The sequence below is a fragment of the Geotrypetes seraphini genome, chromosome 2, assembly GCF_902459505.1.
Source record: "Geotrypetes seraphini chromosome 2, aGeoSer1.1, whole genome shotgun sequence".
Taxonomy (NCBI): Eukaryota; Metazoa; Chordata; class Amphibia; order Gymnophiona; family Dermophiidae; genus Geotrypetes; species Geotrypetes seraphini.
The window spans coordinates 348,749,364-348,766,518 of NC_047085.1; the positions used below are offsets into that span (position 1 = coordinate 348,749,364).

General features: G+C 46.3%; 1 protein-coding gene across 16 annotated transcripts in view; it reads left to right on the forward strand.

The window, feature by feature from the left end:
* Nucleotides 1-17,155, forward strand: part of CLASP2 (cytoplasmic linker associated protein 2) — a 650,335-nt gene that overhangs the window by 229,320 nt on the left and 403,860 nt on the right. For all 16 annotated transcript variants that reach the window (XM_033930348.1, XM_033930349.1, XM_033930352.1 and 13 more), the window contains one exon: nt 10,756-10,891. In XM_033930348.1, the coding sequence (XP_033786239.1) occupies nt 10,756-10,891 (136 nt within the window). The remainder of the gene's footprint in view (nt 1-10,755; nt 10,892-17,155) is intronic.

Sequence of the window (17,155 nt, forward strand, 5' to 3'; positions counted from 1 at the left end):
GTTCTTATTGTTACGGTGGTGTATAGAGAAACCTAAGTTTAGATCCGAGCTCCCTCACATCCAAACATTAGTCTAATTCTCCTCAAACACCTTTCTCCTTAGGTCGTGTCAGATGACCCTCCAGGACCAATCAAAGCAGAACAGCAAGAATGAATAGCCTTTTCTTGTGCAGAGGCCTTGGAAGGCACCATAGATAATAAGCACAGAAACACAGATCATAACATAGTTCATAACTCCTCCAGGTTCACAGGAGCTGGGCATGTATGAATAGGCAGATGTCCTTGACTGGAAACACACAGTTCTTGTGAACATATCCAGAATGCATCAGGCAGCAAAGATGGTTCAGGCTTGCTTGACATGAGTGAGGCCTAACCTTAGGTGTGAGGCAGGAATCACTCCTACACAAACCTGGATTTGCCGGCAGCCATGCTTCTCCGCCCTGCAGCCGAACCCCGCTAACCCTCCCACCAATCAATCCCCCTGCACAGTATATTTCCATCTCTCCCTCCCATCCTAACCCCGCTGACCCTCCCACCGCGAGACCGACATACCTCTCTCCAAACAGCAGCGTTGTCAGCACTTTAAACAGGCTGCTTCACGGTCTTCTCCTGCTGAGTCCTACCTTCTGCTGCTTCACATGATGTCATCAGTGATGCAACACAGGGAAGGCCCGGCAGAAGAAGGCCTCGAAAAAGCCTGTTTAGAGTGCTGCCAACGCTGCTGTTTGGAGGGAGGTATGTTGGTCTCGCAGTAGGAGGGTCAGCATGGTTCTGCTGCACGGGGGAGATGGGATAGAAAGATGCTGCTCAAGGATTCTGCTTCACGGGGGGGATGGGAGGGAGGGATAGAAAGATGCTGCTTAAGGGTTCTGCTGTACGGGGGAGGGATATATTCAACCCCTGAACTTAACAATGAGGCTTACTGAATTCCACCAAGCAATATATTCAACCCCTGAAAAATCCTTCCAGTGATTAAGAATTATTTTTATTGCTAAGTTAAGCAAAATTCACAATAATTTAGCCTGGTCATCTGTAATTGAAGTACTTATTCCAAAATGGCCCAACAGAGTAATATTCTTGGTTAGCGGCTCTTTAATGTTGATGAATGAACAAACGGATTCCCAAACTTGTTGCCAGCAATATTGTAAAAGCTCACATTGGGAAAAGTAGATGAACCAGAGTACCCGTCTCTTTGCTGCAAGACCAACATTTATTTGATTCATTAGCTCTGATTTTACTCAGTTTATAGGGGGGTCCATACTGCTTTATGTAAAACAAAATATATGGATTGCATAATGGCAGTGGATTTTAAAGACTTGTATATTGAAAGCCACATTTGTTCCCATTGTTTGTCAGAAATGTTCATTTTGAGCTCATGAAACCACGTAGACTCAGTACCACCAGGCCGATGGAATTTATTATCCTGCAACACTATTCCAAGCCAAAGCAGCTCCTTTCTTAAAAGATATTTTATTAATAAAGTCCAGCAGACTTGGGGCTCCTTTTACGAAGGTGCGCTAGCGATTTTAGTGCACGCATCGGATTAGCACACGCTAGCCGAAAAACTACCACCTACTCAAGAGGAGGCGGTAGCGGCCAGCGCATGCGCTATTCCACGCATTAAGGTTCTTACGCGCCTTCGTAAAAGGAGCCCTTGGTGTTGTATTAGTAAGCTGTGCAGTGTTAGTGTAGGCCCTTATACAATGTTGGAGTTGGATCCATTTAAAGGCTTGGTTATTTGGTAGTCGATATATATCCTGAATTTCTGAAAAGGATAACCATTCATTATCAGATCTTAGCTGTTGAAGTGTCCAGATGTCGGTCTCTTGCCACATTAGGTTCGTAGTGTTAACTCTGCCAGCAACATTGAAAGACAACTGGGTAGAGGATTTTCCATTTACATGTGTACCTGGATTTATTAAGTGTTTGTTAATTATAATTCCATAAAATCTGACTCGGCTGTATGATCTTAATATTGCTCCATTGTGGGAAGTTACAGAGTGTAAATTGCAGGCTTGGCAGTCATACCCTTTGTTGTTGATGAGCAAAATATCACAGTATAATATTATGTTAATTCCCCAGTAGTTCTGTGTGTTTCAAGTATAGACATTGGTGTTATCAACAGTTCATGATTAATTGCTTTCCAAACTCCTAACAAAATATATATATGAAATAGGAAGCAACCTTGTTTACCTATGTTGCCCACTTTTTAACATTAAACATTTTCCAGTGGCATATCAAACAAATAAGGCCAGTATACATACTTTGTTGAAAGACTTTGTGGGAACTGAAAAATGTTTACTATACCATATAATACAGTTTCTTATATATCACAATTTTTAACAAGGATTCAATGCAATTTACAATAAGATTCTTAAACCATTAGATATGGTCAACAAATTGATTGGATTAATGAGATAAGTCTTTTAACATTTTCCCGATTGATAATATGAATCCAGTTAATGTAAACACATTGACAGATTATTCCAAACTTTGGGACCTTGAAATTAAAAAGTAGATTCATGTATCTTTTTCCGGTGAATATATAAAGGAGATGGAAAGGTCAACTTAAAACATTGTGTCGATCTTGAGCTATACAAGGGACTCATAATTGTGTGCATTGGTGTTTTTCCATTAATTGCTATTTGTACAATCCACCTTAAATTGGATTCTCTTTTTAATGAGTAGCCAGTGTAAAGTATCTCCCTCAGCAGTGGATAACTATCAGATTGGTTTAGGCAAAAAATCAGTCTTTGACTGCTGTATTTTGCAGTAGTTATAATCTTTTGTACTCTCTTTCTGTTATGCCACAGAATAATTGGTTCAGAAATATTTCACACTTTTCCCTGAACTTTAGTTATATTCTAGATTGAGGCAACCTCAGAAAGACTATTTTCTTTATAAACCATTGAGATTAGCATGGCGTTGGGTGGCCAGGGTACTGGGCCTTTCCCCTGAGCATTCCCCTCTGTTATCCATTGAGGGAAATAAGCAGTTTTATCCCAGGACAAGCAGGCAGCTATTCTTGACTGATGGGTGACGGCACCGACGGAGCCCCGGTACGGACAATTTTAGAGTGATTGCACTCTAAGAACTTAGAAAGTTCTGGTAGGCCGCACCGCGCAAGCGCGAGTGCCTTCCCGCCCGACAGAGGCGCGCGGTCCCCAGTTTCTTAGTTTCCGCGGAGCTAAGAAGACGCGTCTCTCTCAACGGCCCCCCCCCAACCCGGCTTCAAAAAGTGCCAGCGGTGTGCACGACCAATTTCACTAACTGATCCTCATAATTGGTGTCTCCAGTGTCTTGGTCCCGACCATCGAGCGTCAACCTGCACCCGCTGTGCTACTTTAAAAAAGAGAACTCTTAAAAATCGAGAGATTCAACAAAAATTATTGTTTGGTGCCGAAATGTCTGATTCGACACCGGCACCGACATCGGCACCGGCGCAGTCGGCACCCACATCATCGACACCACGCGATACCGCGGCGGTGTCGACTCCAGGTAAGCCGGCTAAGAAGCCTTCCCCGTTGGAGCGTCCTCCGGTCTCGATGGCAGCGAGTCCAATCCTGCCGACCTCGAGGCGCCCATGGAAGCGCTCCACTCCAATAGAGGTGAGCCCCTCGACATCGGGATCCTCATCCTCGGAGCGTAGAGCGGCACCGCAGGTACCATTAAAGAAAAAGACGGTACCGGTGCCTTCCCTTGAGGAGCGTATAGCTGCTGTTCTGAAGGCACAACTTAAAGAACAGCTACAGCACCTCCTACCTCCAGCCCTGGCATCGAATTTACCGGTACCAGTCCAGTCTGAGCCACCGGTACCGATAGTGGACCGTCCTATTTTATCGACGTCCACTCTATCGGTACCGGTACAGTCGGTTTCCTCGGTCTCCATGCCGATTCTGGCGCCGGAGCCGAGAGCTCACCATCAAGCTGTACAAACTTCGGCTCCGGTGCGTACTGTGACATCTCCCGGTACCGAATCAGGCAGGTCGGGGAAGTCTCTTCGCAAGTCCCGGCATCTAGAGCCTTCCACTCCAGAGTCTCGAGACCGGAGTTTTCAGGTTCGAGACCCTGACTTATGGGGTGACTCGGAGGATCCTATTCTTTTGGAGGGAGAATGTTCTTCTGGTGATGAGGACCCGTCTGTTTTAGGAGCCTCCTCAAGACCAGAAGTATCTTCTTTTTCTTCATTTTTGAAGGAAATGTGTGACTCTCTCTCCATTCCTTTGGAGGCTGAGTCAAAGAAATCCAAGGCTTTCCTTGATGCCTTGGACTTTGACCAGCCTCCAAAGGAATACCTTAAGTTACCTCTCCATGATATTTTGAGAGAGACATTTTATAAGAATCTGGAATCCCCTTTAACTATTCCTGGAGCTCCTAGAAAGTTGGATTCCTTGTATAAGGTCATTCCTATCCCTGGGTTTGACAAGTCCCAACTACCTCATGAGTCCCTTTTAGTTGAGTCCACTTTAAAAAAGTCCAAAGGGGCTAGTGTTTATGCCTCAGTCCCTCCTGGCAGAGAGGGCAAATCTATGGACAAGTTTGGTAAAAGGCTATACCAAAATGCCATGTTAGCAAATAGATCAGGAAATTATGCATTCCATTTCTCTTTCTATCTTAAGCAGCTAATACAAACTCTCACTGCTTTTGAGAAATATCTTCCTGATCGGAAAAAGTCTGCTTTTCACCACACTTGTACATCTCTTTTACAGCTCAGAAAATTCATGGTAAGATCCATCTACGATACTTTCGAGCTGACCTCCAGAGCCACAGCCATGTCAGTGGCCATGCGAAGGCTAGCCTGGCTTCGTGTTTCAGAACTGGACGTTAATCACCAAGATAGGCTAGCCAATGCACCTTGCTTAGGGGATGAGCTGTTTGGAGATTCCATGGACTCCATTACTCAGAAACTTTCGGCTCATGAGACCAGATGGGACACGCTTCTTAAAACTAAGAAGCCTCCACCAACCAGGCCCTTTCATCCACAATCTACCTACCAACGTAGATTTGTGGCTCGTCCTCTGCCTCAAACTGCACAACAACCTAGACGTCAGAGGCAACAGCGACCAGCTGCTAGACAACCTCAGCAACAACAGCAGGTAAAACCTACCCCTGCACAAAAGTCTACACAACCCTTTTGACTTGGTTCTCCAGAACATAGCCAGTCTTCTTCTTTCTATCCAACTTCCACAGCCTATAGGAGGACGCCTTTCTTATTTCATAAGCCGTTGGGAACTTATCACGTCAGATCAGTGGGTTCTGAACATCATCCACCACGGCTACTCTCTCAACTTTCAGACTCTACCTCCTCCAAGTCAACCAAAAGAGTCTGCTTCGCACACTCAGTCTTTCCTTCTTCTCCAAGAGGTTCAATCCCTCCTCCTTCTGAACGCCATAGAGGAGGTTCCTCTAGATCAAAAGGGGCAGGGATTCTACTCCCGTTATTTTTTAGTCCCCAAAAAAACAGGAGATCTCAGACCCATTCTAGATCTCCGCGATCTCAACAAATGTTTGGTCAAAGAAAAGTTCAAAATGCTTTCTCTGGCCACTCTTTATCCTCTTCTAAATCAAGGCGACTGGCTATGTTCTCTCAATCTCAAAGAAGCATACACTCATATACCGGTCAATCTGGCCTCCAGACAATACTTACGCTTCATGATCAATCATTGTCATTACCAATACAAGGTGCTACCCTTCGGTCTTGCCTCCTCTCCGAGAGTATTCACCAAATGTCTGATTGTGGTGGCTGCCTTTCTACGCTCTCACCACCTTCAGGTCTTTCCTTACCTGGACGACTGGTTAATCAAGGCCAATACATCTCAGACTGTTCTCCTGGCCACCAACCAAACCATCAGGTTTCTTCAACTTTTGGGGTTCGAGATCAATCTACCCAAATCTCATCTCATCCCCACTCAGAGACTTCAATTCATAGGAGCTGTCTTGGATACAATCCTCATGAGAGCGTTCCTGCCGTCCAACCGTCTTCAAACGCTTCAATCTCTATGTCAGCAGGTGCTTCCACAGCGTTCCATCACAGCAAAGCAAATGATGATTCTCTTGGGTCACATGGCCTCCACAGTTCATGTCACACCCCTTGCACGTCTTCATCTGCGCACTCCTCAATGGACACTAGCTACCCAGTGGTCCCAAGCGACGGATCCTTGCTCACGTCACATATCTGTGACATCATCTCTTCGTCAGTCTCTACAATGGTGGTTGGTATCCTCAAATCTATCCAGAGGTCTTCTGTTCCATCAACCTCCTCATCAACTCGTCATCACCACCGATGCATCTCCTTATGCATGGGGAGCTCATTTGAACGAGTTCCAAACTCAAGGACTTTGGACTGCCCAGGAAAAGAAGCGTCACATCAATTTCCTGGAACTCAGAGCGATGTTTTATGCCCTCAAGGCCTTCCAGCATCTTCTCTTTCCTCAAGTTGTCCTGTTGTGCACAGACAATCAAGTTGCGATGTACTACATCAACAAGCAGGGTGGGACGGGCTCTCGCCTTTTATGCCAGGAAGCCCAGAAGATCTGGACTTGGGCCATAAGTCACCATCTATTCCTGAAAGCTATTTACATTCAGGGAGAGGAGAATTCCTTAGCGGACAAGCTCAGCAGAATTCTCCAGCCTCACGAATGGACAATCGATCCTGTAACTCTACAATCCATCTTCGCTCAGTGGGGCACTCCTCAGATAGACCTCTTTGCAGCTCCTCACAATCATCAGCTGCCCCTATTCTGCTCCAGACTCTACTCTCCTCACCGTCTGGCAGCGGATGCTTTTCTCCTCGATTGGTCCAATCTGTTCCTGTACGCTTTCCCTCCTCTGCCTCTCATGTTGAGAACCCTATTCAAACTCAAGAGGGATCAAGCAACCATGATTCTGATTGCTCCGAGGTGGCCCAGGCAACATTGGTTCTCCCTTCTACTTCAGCTCAGTTCCAGGGAACCTTTTCTTCTGCCTCTGTATCCTTCTCTGCTTACTCAGCATCAGGAGACCCTTCTACATCCCAACCTACAGTCTCTGCACCTGACAGCTTGGTATCTCTCGGGCTGACTTCTCATGATACACTCTTGTCTCAGCCTGTTCGTTCAATTCTGGATGCCTCCAGGAAACCGGCCACTCTTCAATGTTACCATCAAAAGTGGACACGGTTTTCTTCATGGTGTCTTCGTCATCATTATGATCCCACTTCCCTTGCAGTGGAGACCTTGTTGGATTATCTCCTTTCTTTGTCAAACTCTGGCCTCAAGTCCACGTCAATCAGAGTCCATCTTAGTGCGATAGCAGCTTTTCATGAGCCAAGGCACCGGTACCGTCTTTTTCTTTAATGGTACCTGCAGTGCCGCTCTACGCTCCGAGGATGAGGATCCCGATGTCGAGGGGCTCACCTCTATTGGAGCGGAGCGCTTCCGTGGGCGCCTCGAGGTCGGCAGGATTGGACTCGCTGCCATCGAGACCGGAGGACGCTCCAACGGGGAAGGCTTCTTAGCAGGCTTACCTGGAGTCGACACCGCCGCGGTATCGCGTGGTGTCGATGAGGTGGGTGCCGACTGCGCCGGTGCCGATGTCGGTGCTGGTGTCGAATCAGACATTTCGGCACCAAACAATAATTTTTGTTGAATCTCTCGATTTTTAAGAGTTCTCTTTTTTAAAGTAGCACAGCGGGTGCAGGTTGACGCTCGATGGTCGGGACCAAGACACTGGAGACACCAATTATGAGGATCAGTTAGTGAAATTGGTCGTGCACACCGCTGGCACTTTTTGAAGCCGGGTTGGGGGGGCATGAATGTAAAAACGGCTTCAGCCAAATCGAAGGCCGAGGCCTCGATGGTGGCTAAAGGCCCCGCCGGGGCAAAACCGAAAAACAGGCAAAAAAACAAAATGTTATTTTTTTTTTTTTTTAAAGAAAGAAAATAAAGAAAAAAGGAAAGGAAATAAGATTTCCTCAAAAAGTTTTCGCGAGCGGGAAGTTTACAAAAAATCCTCTCACAACAGCCGTTGAGAGAGACGCGTCTTCTTAGCTCCGCGGAAACTAAGAAACTGGGGACCGCGCGCCTCTGTCGGGCGGGAAGGCACTCGCGCGTGCGCGGTGCGGCCTACCAGAACTTTCTAAGTTCTTAGAGTGCAATCACTCTAAAATTGTCCGTACCGGGGCTCCGTCGGTGCCGTCACCCATCAGTCAAGAATATCTGCCTGCTGTCCCTGGTTACGGTAAGTAACTGTGCTTTACTCCAGGTTCTGATAATCCAGCTTTTGCATATTGGATGGAGAAGGGTACTGTGTATCTCTTTCAGATGACAGAAAAGGGAAAGCCTAAGTCCTCTCTGACCTGAAGGAGGCATACATGCTGAGAAGTCAGAATATTCAACCTACAATTTGATACTTTATCTCTCTCAAATACCATCCACATGCCTTTGTGCAGACTCACAGGAGTTGCTGTTGGAAGCTTTTAGTTTAGATGCTCTATTAGTAGTACCCTTGCAATTTCATCATAAGTACCTGCAAGAGAATTTGAAAGAAGTTAATTATGCTATTGTATCGCAAAAATGGAATGTGGACCTTTCCTTGCATCTTACAGGAAAGCAAGTAAGGAGATGTCTATATTCACATCATAAAATTGCAGGTAGTCTGGGTTTGTGGTAAATGCTTTATAAAATGTTGCTTTGTTATACAATACTAGTCTTATAGCCCGTTACATTAACGAGTGCTAGAATATATGTGTGTGTCTCTCTTTATTTCTTTTTTTTCTCTCTCTCTCCTTAGCCGCTTTCTTTCTTTCTGTCTTTCTTTTTCCTTGGCTGTCCATCATCACCCCTTGCCTGCTCCCCCTGTCCATTCTCCCTTCCTTTTACCTCCCCTGTGTCCACCACCACCCCTTCACAGGTCTCCTTATGCAGCAGCAGCCCTTCTTCCTTTATTTTACCTCCCCCCTGTCCAGCAGCACCTTCCTTCTCCCCCTGTCCAACATTAGGCCTCTGTTCCTTTTTCTTCACCCACCCCCTGTCCATCAGCACCTCTTTCCTTCTCCCCCTGTCCAGCAGTAGACGTCCCTTCCTTTTTCTCCCCCCATCCTCCTTCTTATCCCTATGATACAGTTACCTTGCTCTGCCCCTGATCAGAGGTTCCCGACAGCCGCCCAGTTGCACCCATTAGAAAAGTTCCCTCTGCGGCATCCCGCACCCCTCTTGACGTGACTCCCGCTGTCTTTCTTTCTGTCTGTCTCTGTCCCTGGCCCCCTGTGTCTGTTTGTCTTTCTGTATATCTCCCTGCACCTGTGTCTTTCTGTCTCCCTTCCTCCCTCTGTCTGTCTGTCCAAAGCAGCATTCCCTCCCCCTTCCATTTCCCTCCCCCCACACTAGTTCCCTGTGCAGCAGCATTATTGTTTCCTCTACCCTCTTTCCCTTCCCACAGTCGCGACTACAAACGCGGGCCCGAGTCCTTTGCCGCCCCCCCTCCCTTCCCTTCCCGTGGGTCCGACTACACATGGCGATTAAAGCAGCGTGTCCAGCAGTCTTCACACGCTGCTTCGGGTCCTTCTACTGGCCTGATTTACTCTGGCACGTCCGGAGCAAATCAGGGCAATAGAAGGGCCCGAAGCAGCGTGTGAAGACTGCTGGAGACGCTGCTTAAATCGCCAGTCGGGGCCGCGGTAAGGGAAGGGGGGGGGGGCGGCAAAGGACTCGGGTGCCGGCAGCGGAAATCTTCTTCTACCTTGCCTCTCCTCCAACGTCGGGAGTCAGCGCCAGGAGCTTTAACGGCTGGTGGTTCCGCGTTGAAACAATCCCGCGCCTCTTTGAAAACTGTCACGCCGCTGGAGGCGGGAGGCGACGGAGAGGGCAGGGGGTGAGTCGCGCATGCCCACTTCCTAGCTACAGCTCACGGAAAACGGACTCACGCTTGGGAAGTGCGCATGCGCGGCTTACCGTTTTATTAAATTAGATATTTTTCTTGAGCATACAAAGTGTGTTTTCGGTCTTATGACTGTTCGTTCAAAATGCTCTCAACCTAAGGCAGCATTGGACCACGTGTTCTCTTCTATCCTTTGATCTTGAGATTTTGATGTGCTGTTTGCCATCATATATGGAATTCTAAATGGTTTCTAGCTACTATAATGTTTGAAGTTTATCATTGTGCAGTACCTACACCTAAGGACTTAAAAGCTTCACATGCAGAGCAGTAATAATGGAAAGAAGCCATCTTGCAGCACTATCTGGAATTGAGATTGCCTACCTTGTCACATTGGAGATCACACATGATCTTACATGCTCTTTTGGAGCGGAGAGACTAAGACTTGAGTTTGTGGACTTACTCGAGGGTTGTGTTTTTATGTCTATCTGGGAACCTTTTAAGACTTCATTAACTCCTTATTTCATAGTAGGAAAATTAATTCATAATTGTTAATTTTATAGTAGCTAGCTTACCACAGCAACCACAATAGTTTTTGGGTGTGGGGGGGGGGTGGAGATTTGGGAGGAGAATGTGAGGGTTTGCCCTCCCTCCAACATATTGGCAACATATGTTCAATATACTTGTTTATGCTTGATACCTGTTAGTATGTTTTTCCATTATATGTCTATTTGTAATAATAAAATATTTTTTAATGGTAATAGTGATGATGATGAAAATATATATAAATTTTTGTCCTGGATATATGTATCGGAGATCATTAAACATAACATACATATACTAAATGGTTGGTCAATTTTTGGATATGAAGTATGCATTTCAACCATATTTTTCTTCTCTACAGCCATCTCTCAACAGTTTTGGGAAATAAGTTTGACCATGGGGCTGAATCAATTGTGCCTACTCTGTTTAACCTGGTCCCCAATAGCGCCAAGGTCATGGCGACATCTGGGTGTGCTGCAATTAGATTCATCATTCGGGTAGGTGGTATTGTTATTACTTAATTTAAGTGAACACAAAGCAGAAATGAACACATGTTCATAACATTGGTTAGAGGTAGATGTGCAATATAAATGGATTTAATTTTAGCATTACAGAAAAACATAGATATCAAAGTATTTTTACCTGTATTTTCATATCATAATTTTTTTCCCATCCAAGCATCGAAGTAATGTAGCATCAGGGTTTTATCCAGCTTTGGATAGAGAGTTGATATATTGTGGACAATCACACAGGAGGTGTGACTTTGCTTACTGCTTAGCTGGAATATGAATTGTACTGCATAATAAGTAAAGTCTTTAGTATTGAGGATATTTTTATCTCTCTCTGTACTAATATACAGTGGTACCTCGGTGTACGAGTGCACTGGTTTGCGAGTGTTTTGCAAGACGAGCAAAACATTCGCAAAATCGGCGCCTCGGAAACCGAGCTTGCCTCGATTTGCAAGCAGCGCCCCCCCGCGATCCGGCACCCTCCCCCCCCCACGATCCGGCATCCACACCGCTTGCGTCGCACCCCACCCGCCGCGATCTGGCATCCCCCAGCACCCACCCGAACACACTGCTTACCCCCATCTGGCACCGGCACCAACGCACAGGACGTGCCGGTGCCCGAAGATCTGCATCTTCTTGTTTGCTGGGCCTTGAGTCTTTGACTCTCTGTGTTTAACTTTGTTTCTTCGTGCCTTCTCTCACCGCGGTTTGTGTTTATTTTCTTCACGAATCGCTGTGTTACTTTCTTTCTTTACAGTTAAAAAAAAAAGACTTATTTTAATTTTTTCTTCAGTGACTGACTGGTGGGCCAGGCCGCGCAACCGCAGGCCACGTGACTGCAGCCTGCGGGCTTCAACTTCACAGCGGCTCTCTTCCCTTCTATGTCTCGGCCGGTCACGGGCTTCAAGAAATGTAGCCACTGCCAGCATGCGATTTCTCTCACAAATAGGGCCTGCCTATAATCCAAAGTCGTGCGACCACTGGGCTACTCTTCAACCTCGAGCCCTTAAATGTCATCAAGTTTTCTTGGAGAAATTCTTCAGCATGAACTCCTTGGTGACACCCTCAACCTCAAGTGCTACCTCGGTCCCGCCTTCCAGCGAGGGTCCTCCTGCTTTCACCGACCTCGAGCCTCATCAGACCGTCCTCGTTTGGTTTGTCTTTCTCCTCAAGTACACCTGCTTTATCTTCCCCTGAGCTCCCTTCAGGTCAGATACCTCAGCAGAAGGTTCCTGTGCTGGTCCTCACCACTGCCACCTTTGAGCCTTTAGCCTCAACAAGTGGTCCGGTTTCAGACGCGGACCTACCTTTGCAGGCTTCTCTCCAGACCATGTTGGAGCAGCAATTTGTTCATTTATTGAGCAAATATGGTTCTGCCTCGACAATGCCTCCTGTAATCCAGCCTGGGCAATCAGTCTCCCGCGAGGTCAAGTCCCTGTTTGTGCCTCGAGCTGAAGCTTCAAACTCTATGCAAGGAACAGAGTCTTTGTGAGTGTCTGGTCTGGCTACTACACACTTGATGCAAGGAGTAGATTCTTTGCAAGTGTTTTGATTGGAACCTTCACACTATATAAGGAGTAGATTCTTTGTGAGTGTCTCAACAGGAATCCGCACATTCCATACAAGGAACAGAGTCTTTGGGAGTGCTTCGAGATTTCTCGATCCAAACCACCGAGTTTCGATCTACACCTTCGAGCCCTATCCATTCACCAGGAGCGTTGCCTGTTTCCATACATAGGCCGAAGTTTCCTCGATCTTCGAGACCTGCTTCCAAGCACCACTCTCGTTGCCGATCGAGGCCTTCATCGAGACATCCATCGAGGCGCAGATCTTCTAAAGAACAGCTTTCTTCATCTGGGCCTCATTCTAGACCTTCCAGTTCTTCGAGGCCCCAACTCCTTGCTCCAGATCACCGCTTCCGGACCCTGAGGAGTCGGCTATTTTCATTACCGCCTCCAAGTCTCCATATTCTTTGGATTGTCATTTCTCCAGAGAGGCTTCACCTTGGTTCTCTGCTCGAGGCACCTCGAGGTCATTGAGCCCTTCTCAAGGCAAGGCCTTGGCGGATCAGCTGATGATCTGGAATTCAGTTCGATGCTGGTTCTAAATTCTCTAAGGAGTATTTCGAGGTCATGCATATCCCTCAACCTCCTGCAGAGTCACTTAAGCTTCCTCTTAAGAAACTTTTATCTCAAGCTTTCAGACATTGTCTGGAGTCTCCTTATGCTGTACCTGCTCTTCCAGGCAAATTGGCCTCGAGATACAGATCTCTACACTGCAACGGGTTTGAGAATTCACAATTATCTCCCCAATCCCTCCTTCTGGAGTCCTTTTTGTAAGGAACCCATCATTCCAAGGTCTATGCTACTGTTCCTTCTGGAAAGGAGGATAAGACTATATACAAGTTTGGCCGCCATCTATATCAGGTTCCTTATTGATCTTCTTCCAGGTTTTCTGAAGAACCTGGATTTACTCAGACATTTTGAGTTCTAAGATCACTACTACTCTGTCACAACTTGGATTGCATCTTCTCCAGTTATCTTATGATGCCTTTGAACTGTCGGCTAGGGCCACTGTTTTTTCTGTAGCACTGCGCTGCTTGGCCTTACTTTGCACCATTGCCATGGATCCTAATCTTCAGGACTGTTTGGCTAACATTCCTTGTCAGGGCAATGGCGCTTTGATGAATCCATAGAGGCTGCAACTAAGAAGTTGTCAGATCATGAAAAATATGTTGCTTCCATTGTCAAGGCAAAGTCAGCTCCTACAAAACCTTCACGCCCTACTACGGTTTTCCAGAGCCGTTCTGCTCCTAAGCAGTTTCTTACACTCAAGCCCCTTCCAAGGAACCGCAGCAACAGAAGCAACAGAAACCTCAGCCTTCTGCTGCACCTAAGGCTTTGCAGCTTTTATGACTGTCTAACAGAGCATAACAACTTCCTTCTTCAGGAACTTCAAGCTCTGCTTCATCTCCGTGCCATCGAGGAAGTTCCCCTGGAACAGCAGAGCAGGGGTTTTTTACTCCTGTTACTTTCTAGTTCCGAAGAAGACAGGCGATCTGCGACTCATTTTAAATATAGAGCAGAATGATTGGTTAAGTTCTCTATATCTCAAGGAGGTTTCTACTCGCATCCTCTGCCATCCGACTTCCCGTCAGTATTTCAGATTTCGAGTGGGGTATCTGCATTATCAATACAGAGTGCTACCCTTTGGCCTGGATCAATTTCCCAGAGTATTCACCAGGTGCCTGGTGGAGGTAGCAGCAGCTCTAAGGAACCATAGTCTCCAGGTGTTTCCCTACCTAGACGACTGGCTCATCAAAGATTCAACATCTCAAGAGGTTATTATACTGACCCATCGGACTACATGGTTCCTATAGAGTTTGGGATTCTAAATCAACTTTCCTAAATCCCAGCTTCAGCCCTCTCAGCATCTACAGTTCATCGGAGCTGTTCTTGACACTATTCAATTCAGAGCTTTCCTTCCGCAACAACTTCTGGAAGCTCTCCTTCAACTTTGTCATGCAGTGTCTTCCCGCTCTTCAATCTCGGCGAGACACATGATGGTACTACTAGGTCACATGGCCTCTACAGTACACATAACTTCTTTTGCCAGCCTTCACCTCAGAAATCTTCAGTGGACCCTGGTTTGCGACCCACTTTTTTGACACATTGCAGTCACTCCTTCATTGAGACAGTCTCTCCGCTAGTGGATGCTCTCTTCCAATCTCTCCAGAGGATTGCTGTTTCAAACGCCCCCTCATCAGAAGGTCCTCACAACAGATTCCTTGACCTACACTTGGGGCGCTCATCTTGATGGTCTCCGTACTCAGGGCCACTGGACCAGTACGGATCATCAGTGTCACATCAATCTGTTGGAACTCAGGCCGATTTTCAAGGCTTTCAAAATTGACTTTTCAACATCTTTCTCAAGATCAGATAGTCCTCATTTGGATGGACAACCAAGTTGCTATGGATTATGTCAACAAACAAGGAGGGACGGGATCTTCCTCCCTTTGTCAAGAAGCTCTGAAAGTTTGGGACTGGGCAATCCGCCACACCTTTCTCAAAGCTGTCTATATCCAAGGGGCGAAAAATTGCTTGATGGACAACTTGAATCGTCTTCTGCACCTCACGAATGGACACAACATTCCTCGCCTCTTCATCCCATTTTTTCACAGTGGGGAACGCCTCAATTAGATCTCTTTGCAGCTCCCCACAACCACAAACTGCCTCAGTTCTGCTCCAGGATCTATTCTCCTCATCGCCTCGAGGCAGATGCTTTTCTTCTGGAATGGATGAATCTCTTCCTGTATGCATTCCCTCCATTCCCTCTCATTCTCAAGACTCTTGTGAAGTTGAAGAATGTCCAAGCCACCTTGATTCTGATTGCTCCTCGGTGGTCGAGACAACCTTGGTACTCCCTTCTCCTTGAACTCAGTAGCAGGGAGCCATACCTTCTACCAGTTTTTTCCATCTCTGCTTGCACAGAGTCAAGGATCTCTGCTTCATCCCAACCTACAGTCTCTACACCTGACAGCTTGGTACCTCTCAACATAACTCCTCTTCAGTTTTCTCAATCTGTGAGAGACATTTTAGAGGCTTCTAGGAAGTCTACCACTAGACAATGCTATCACCAAAAATGGACTAGATTTTCTACGTGTTTTTTCACGATAAGGAGCCTCAACCTTCCTCCTTATCTTCTGTTTTAGACTACCTTTTGTACTTATCCACCTCTGGCCTCCAGTCTACATCAATCTGAGTCCATCTCAGTCCAATTACTGCTTTCGATCAGCCTATTGAAGGAAAACCCCTTTCTGCTCTTCCAGTGGTTTCCAGATTCATGAAAGGACTTTTCAATGTCAAACCTCATCTCAAACCGCCTCCAGTGGTTTGGGACCTCAATGTTGTTCTTACTCAATTGATGAAGCCTCCATTTGAACCAATGTCTACGGCTCATCTGAAGTAGCTCACTTGGACAGTGGTGTTTCTCATTGCCCTCAAGTCTGCTCGAAGAGTCAGTGAGCTGCAAGCTTTAGTTGCTGATCCACATTTCACTGTGTTCCATCATGACAAGGTGTTTCTCAGTACTCATCCTAAATTCTTACCTAAAGTGGTTTCGGAATTTCATCTCAACCAGTCCATTATTCTTCCAGTGTTTTTTCCAAAGCCTCATTCTCATCCTGGAGAATCAGCTCTTCATACTCTGGATTGTAAACGTGCTTTGGCCTTCTATTTGGAACGCACCAAACCGCACAGAACTGCTCCTCAACTTTTTGTCTCCGATCCAAATAAATTAGGACATCTTATCTCTAAGCGTACCATCTCCAACTGGATGGCTGCTTGTATCTCTATATGCTATGCCCAGGCTGGATTACCCTACAGAGTCGAGTCACAGCCCATAAGGTCAGAGCAATGGCAGCTTTGGTAGCTTTCCTCAAATCTACACCTATTGAGGAAATTTGCAAGGCTGCTACTTGGTCCTCGGTTCATACTTTCACTTCTCACTATTGTCTGGATGTTTTCTCCAGACAGGATGGCCATTTTGGCCAGAGAGTATTACAAAATTTATTCTCCTAAGTTGCCAACACTTCCACCATCCCTTCCTGGTTAGCTTGGAGGTCACCCATATGTGAGAATAGGCTGCCTGCTTGTCCTGGGATAAAGCACAGTTACTTACCGTAACAGGTGTTATCCAGGGACAGGAGGCAAGCTATTCTCACAACCCACCCACCTCCCCTGATTGGTTTCTCCGCTAGCTATCTGAACTGAGGAGACGCGTACCCTGTGCTGGGCGGGAAGGCACTCACGCATGTGCGGTGTGGCTGACTCGAAACTTCTAGTTTCTACAAGAAAGTCTGCTTGCGAGGCTTCCGCATCGAGGCTCCATTGGTGACGTCACCCATATGTGAGAATAGCTGCCTGCTGTCCCTGGATAACACCTGTTAAGGTAAGTAACTGTGCTGTACAACTGCTTGTTGACAGCTATGTTGGCATCTGAGAATTAAACATTGGTGCCTTGACCTATTGCACTTCCTAGGATACTACTTTTAATGGTCAATCCAGGCTTACTCCTCCATACAGGAGATTTGTGAAAAAGGTGTAACCTATGTGTCATTTTGTCTGTTGTCAAGTAAAATAGCTGTTGCTTTGCTTCTCTTAACAAATAGTTTTGACTGCTTTTATCTCGTTTTTAAAAGTGTTATTTCTGGAGAGTCATTGCAATGCTTTTAGGAAAAGAGGACTTGTATAC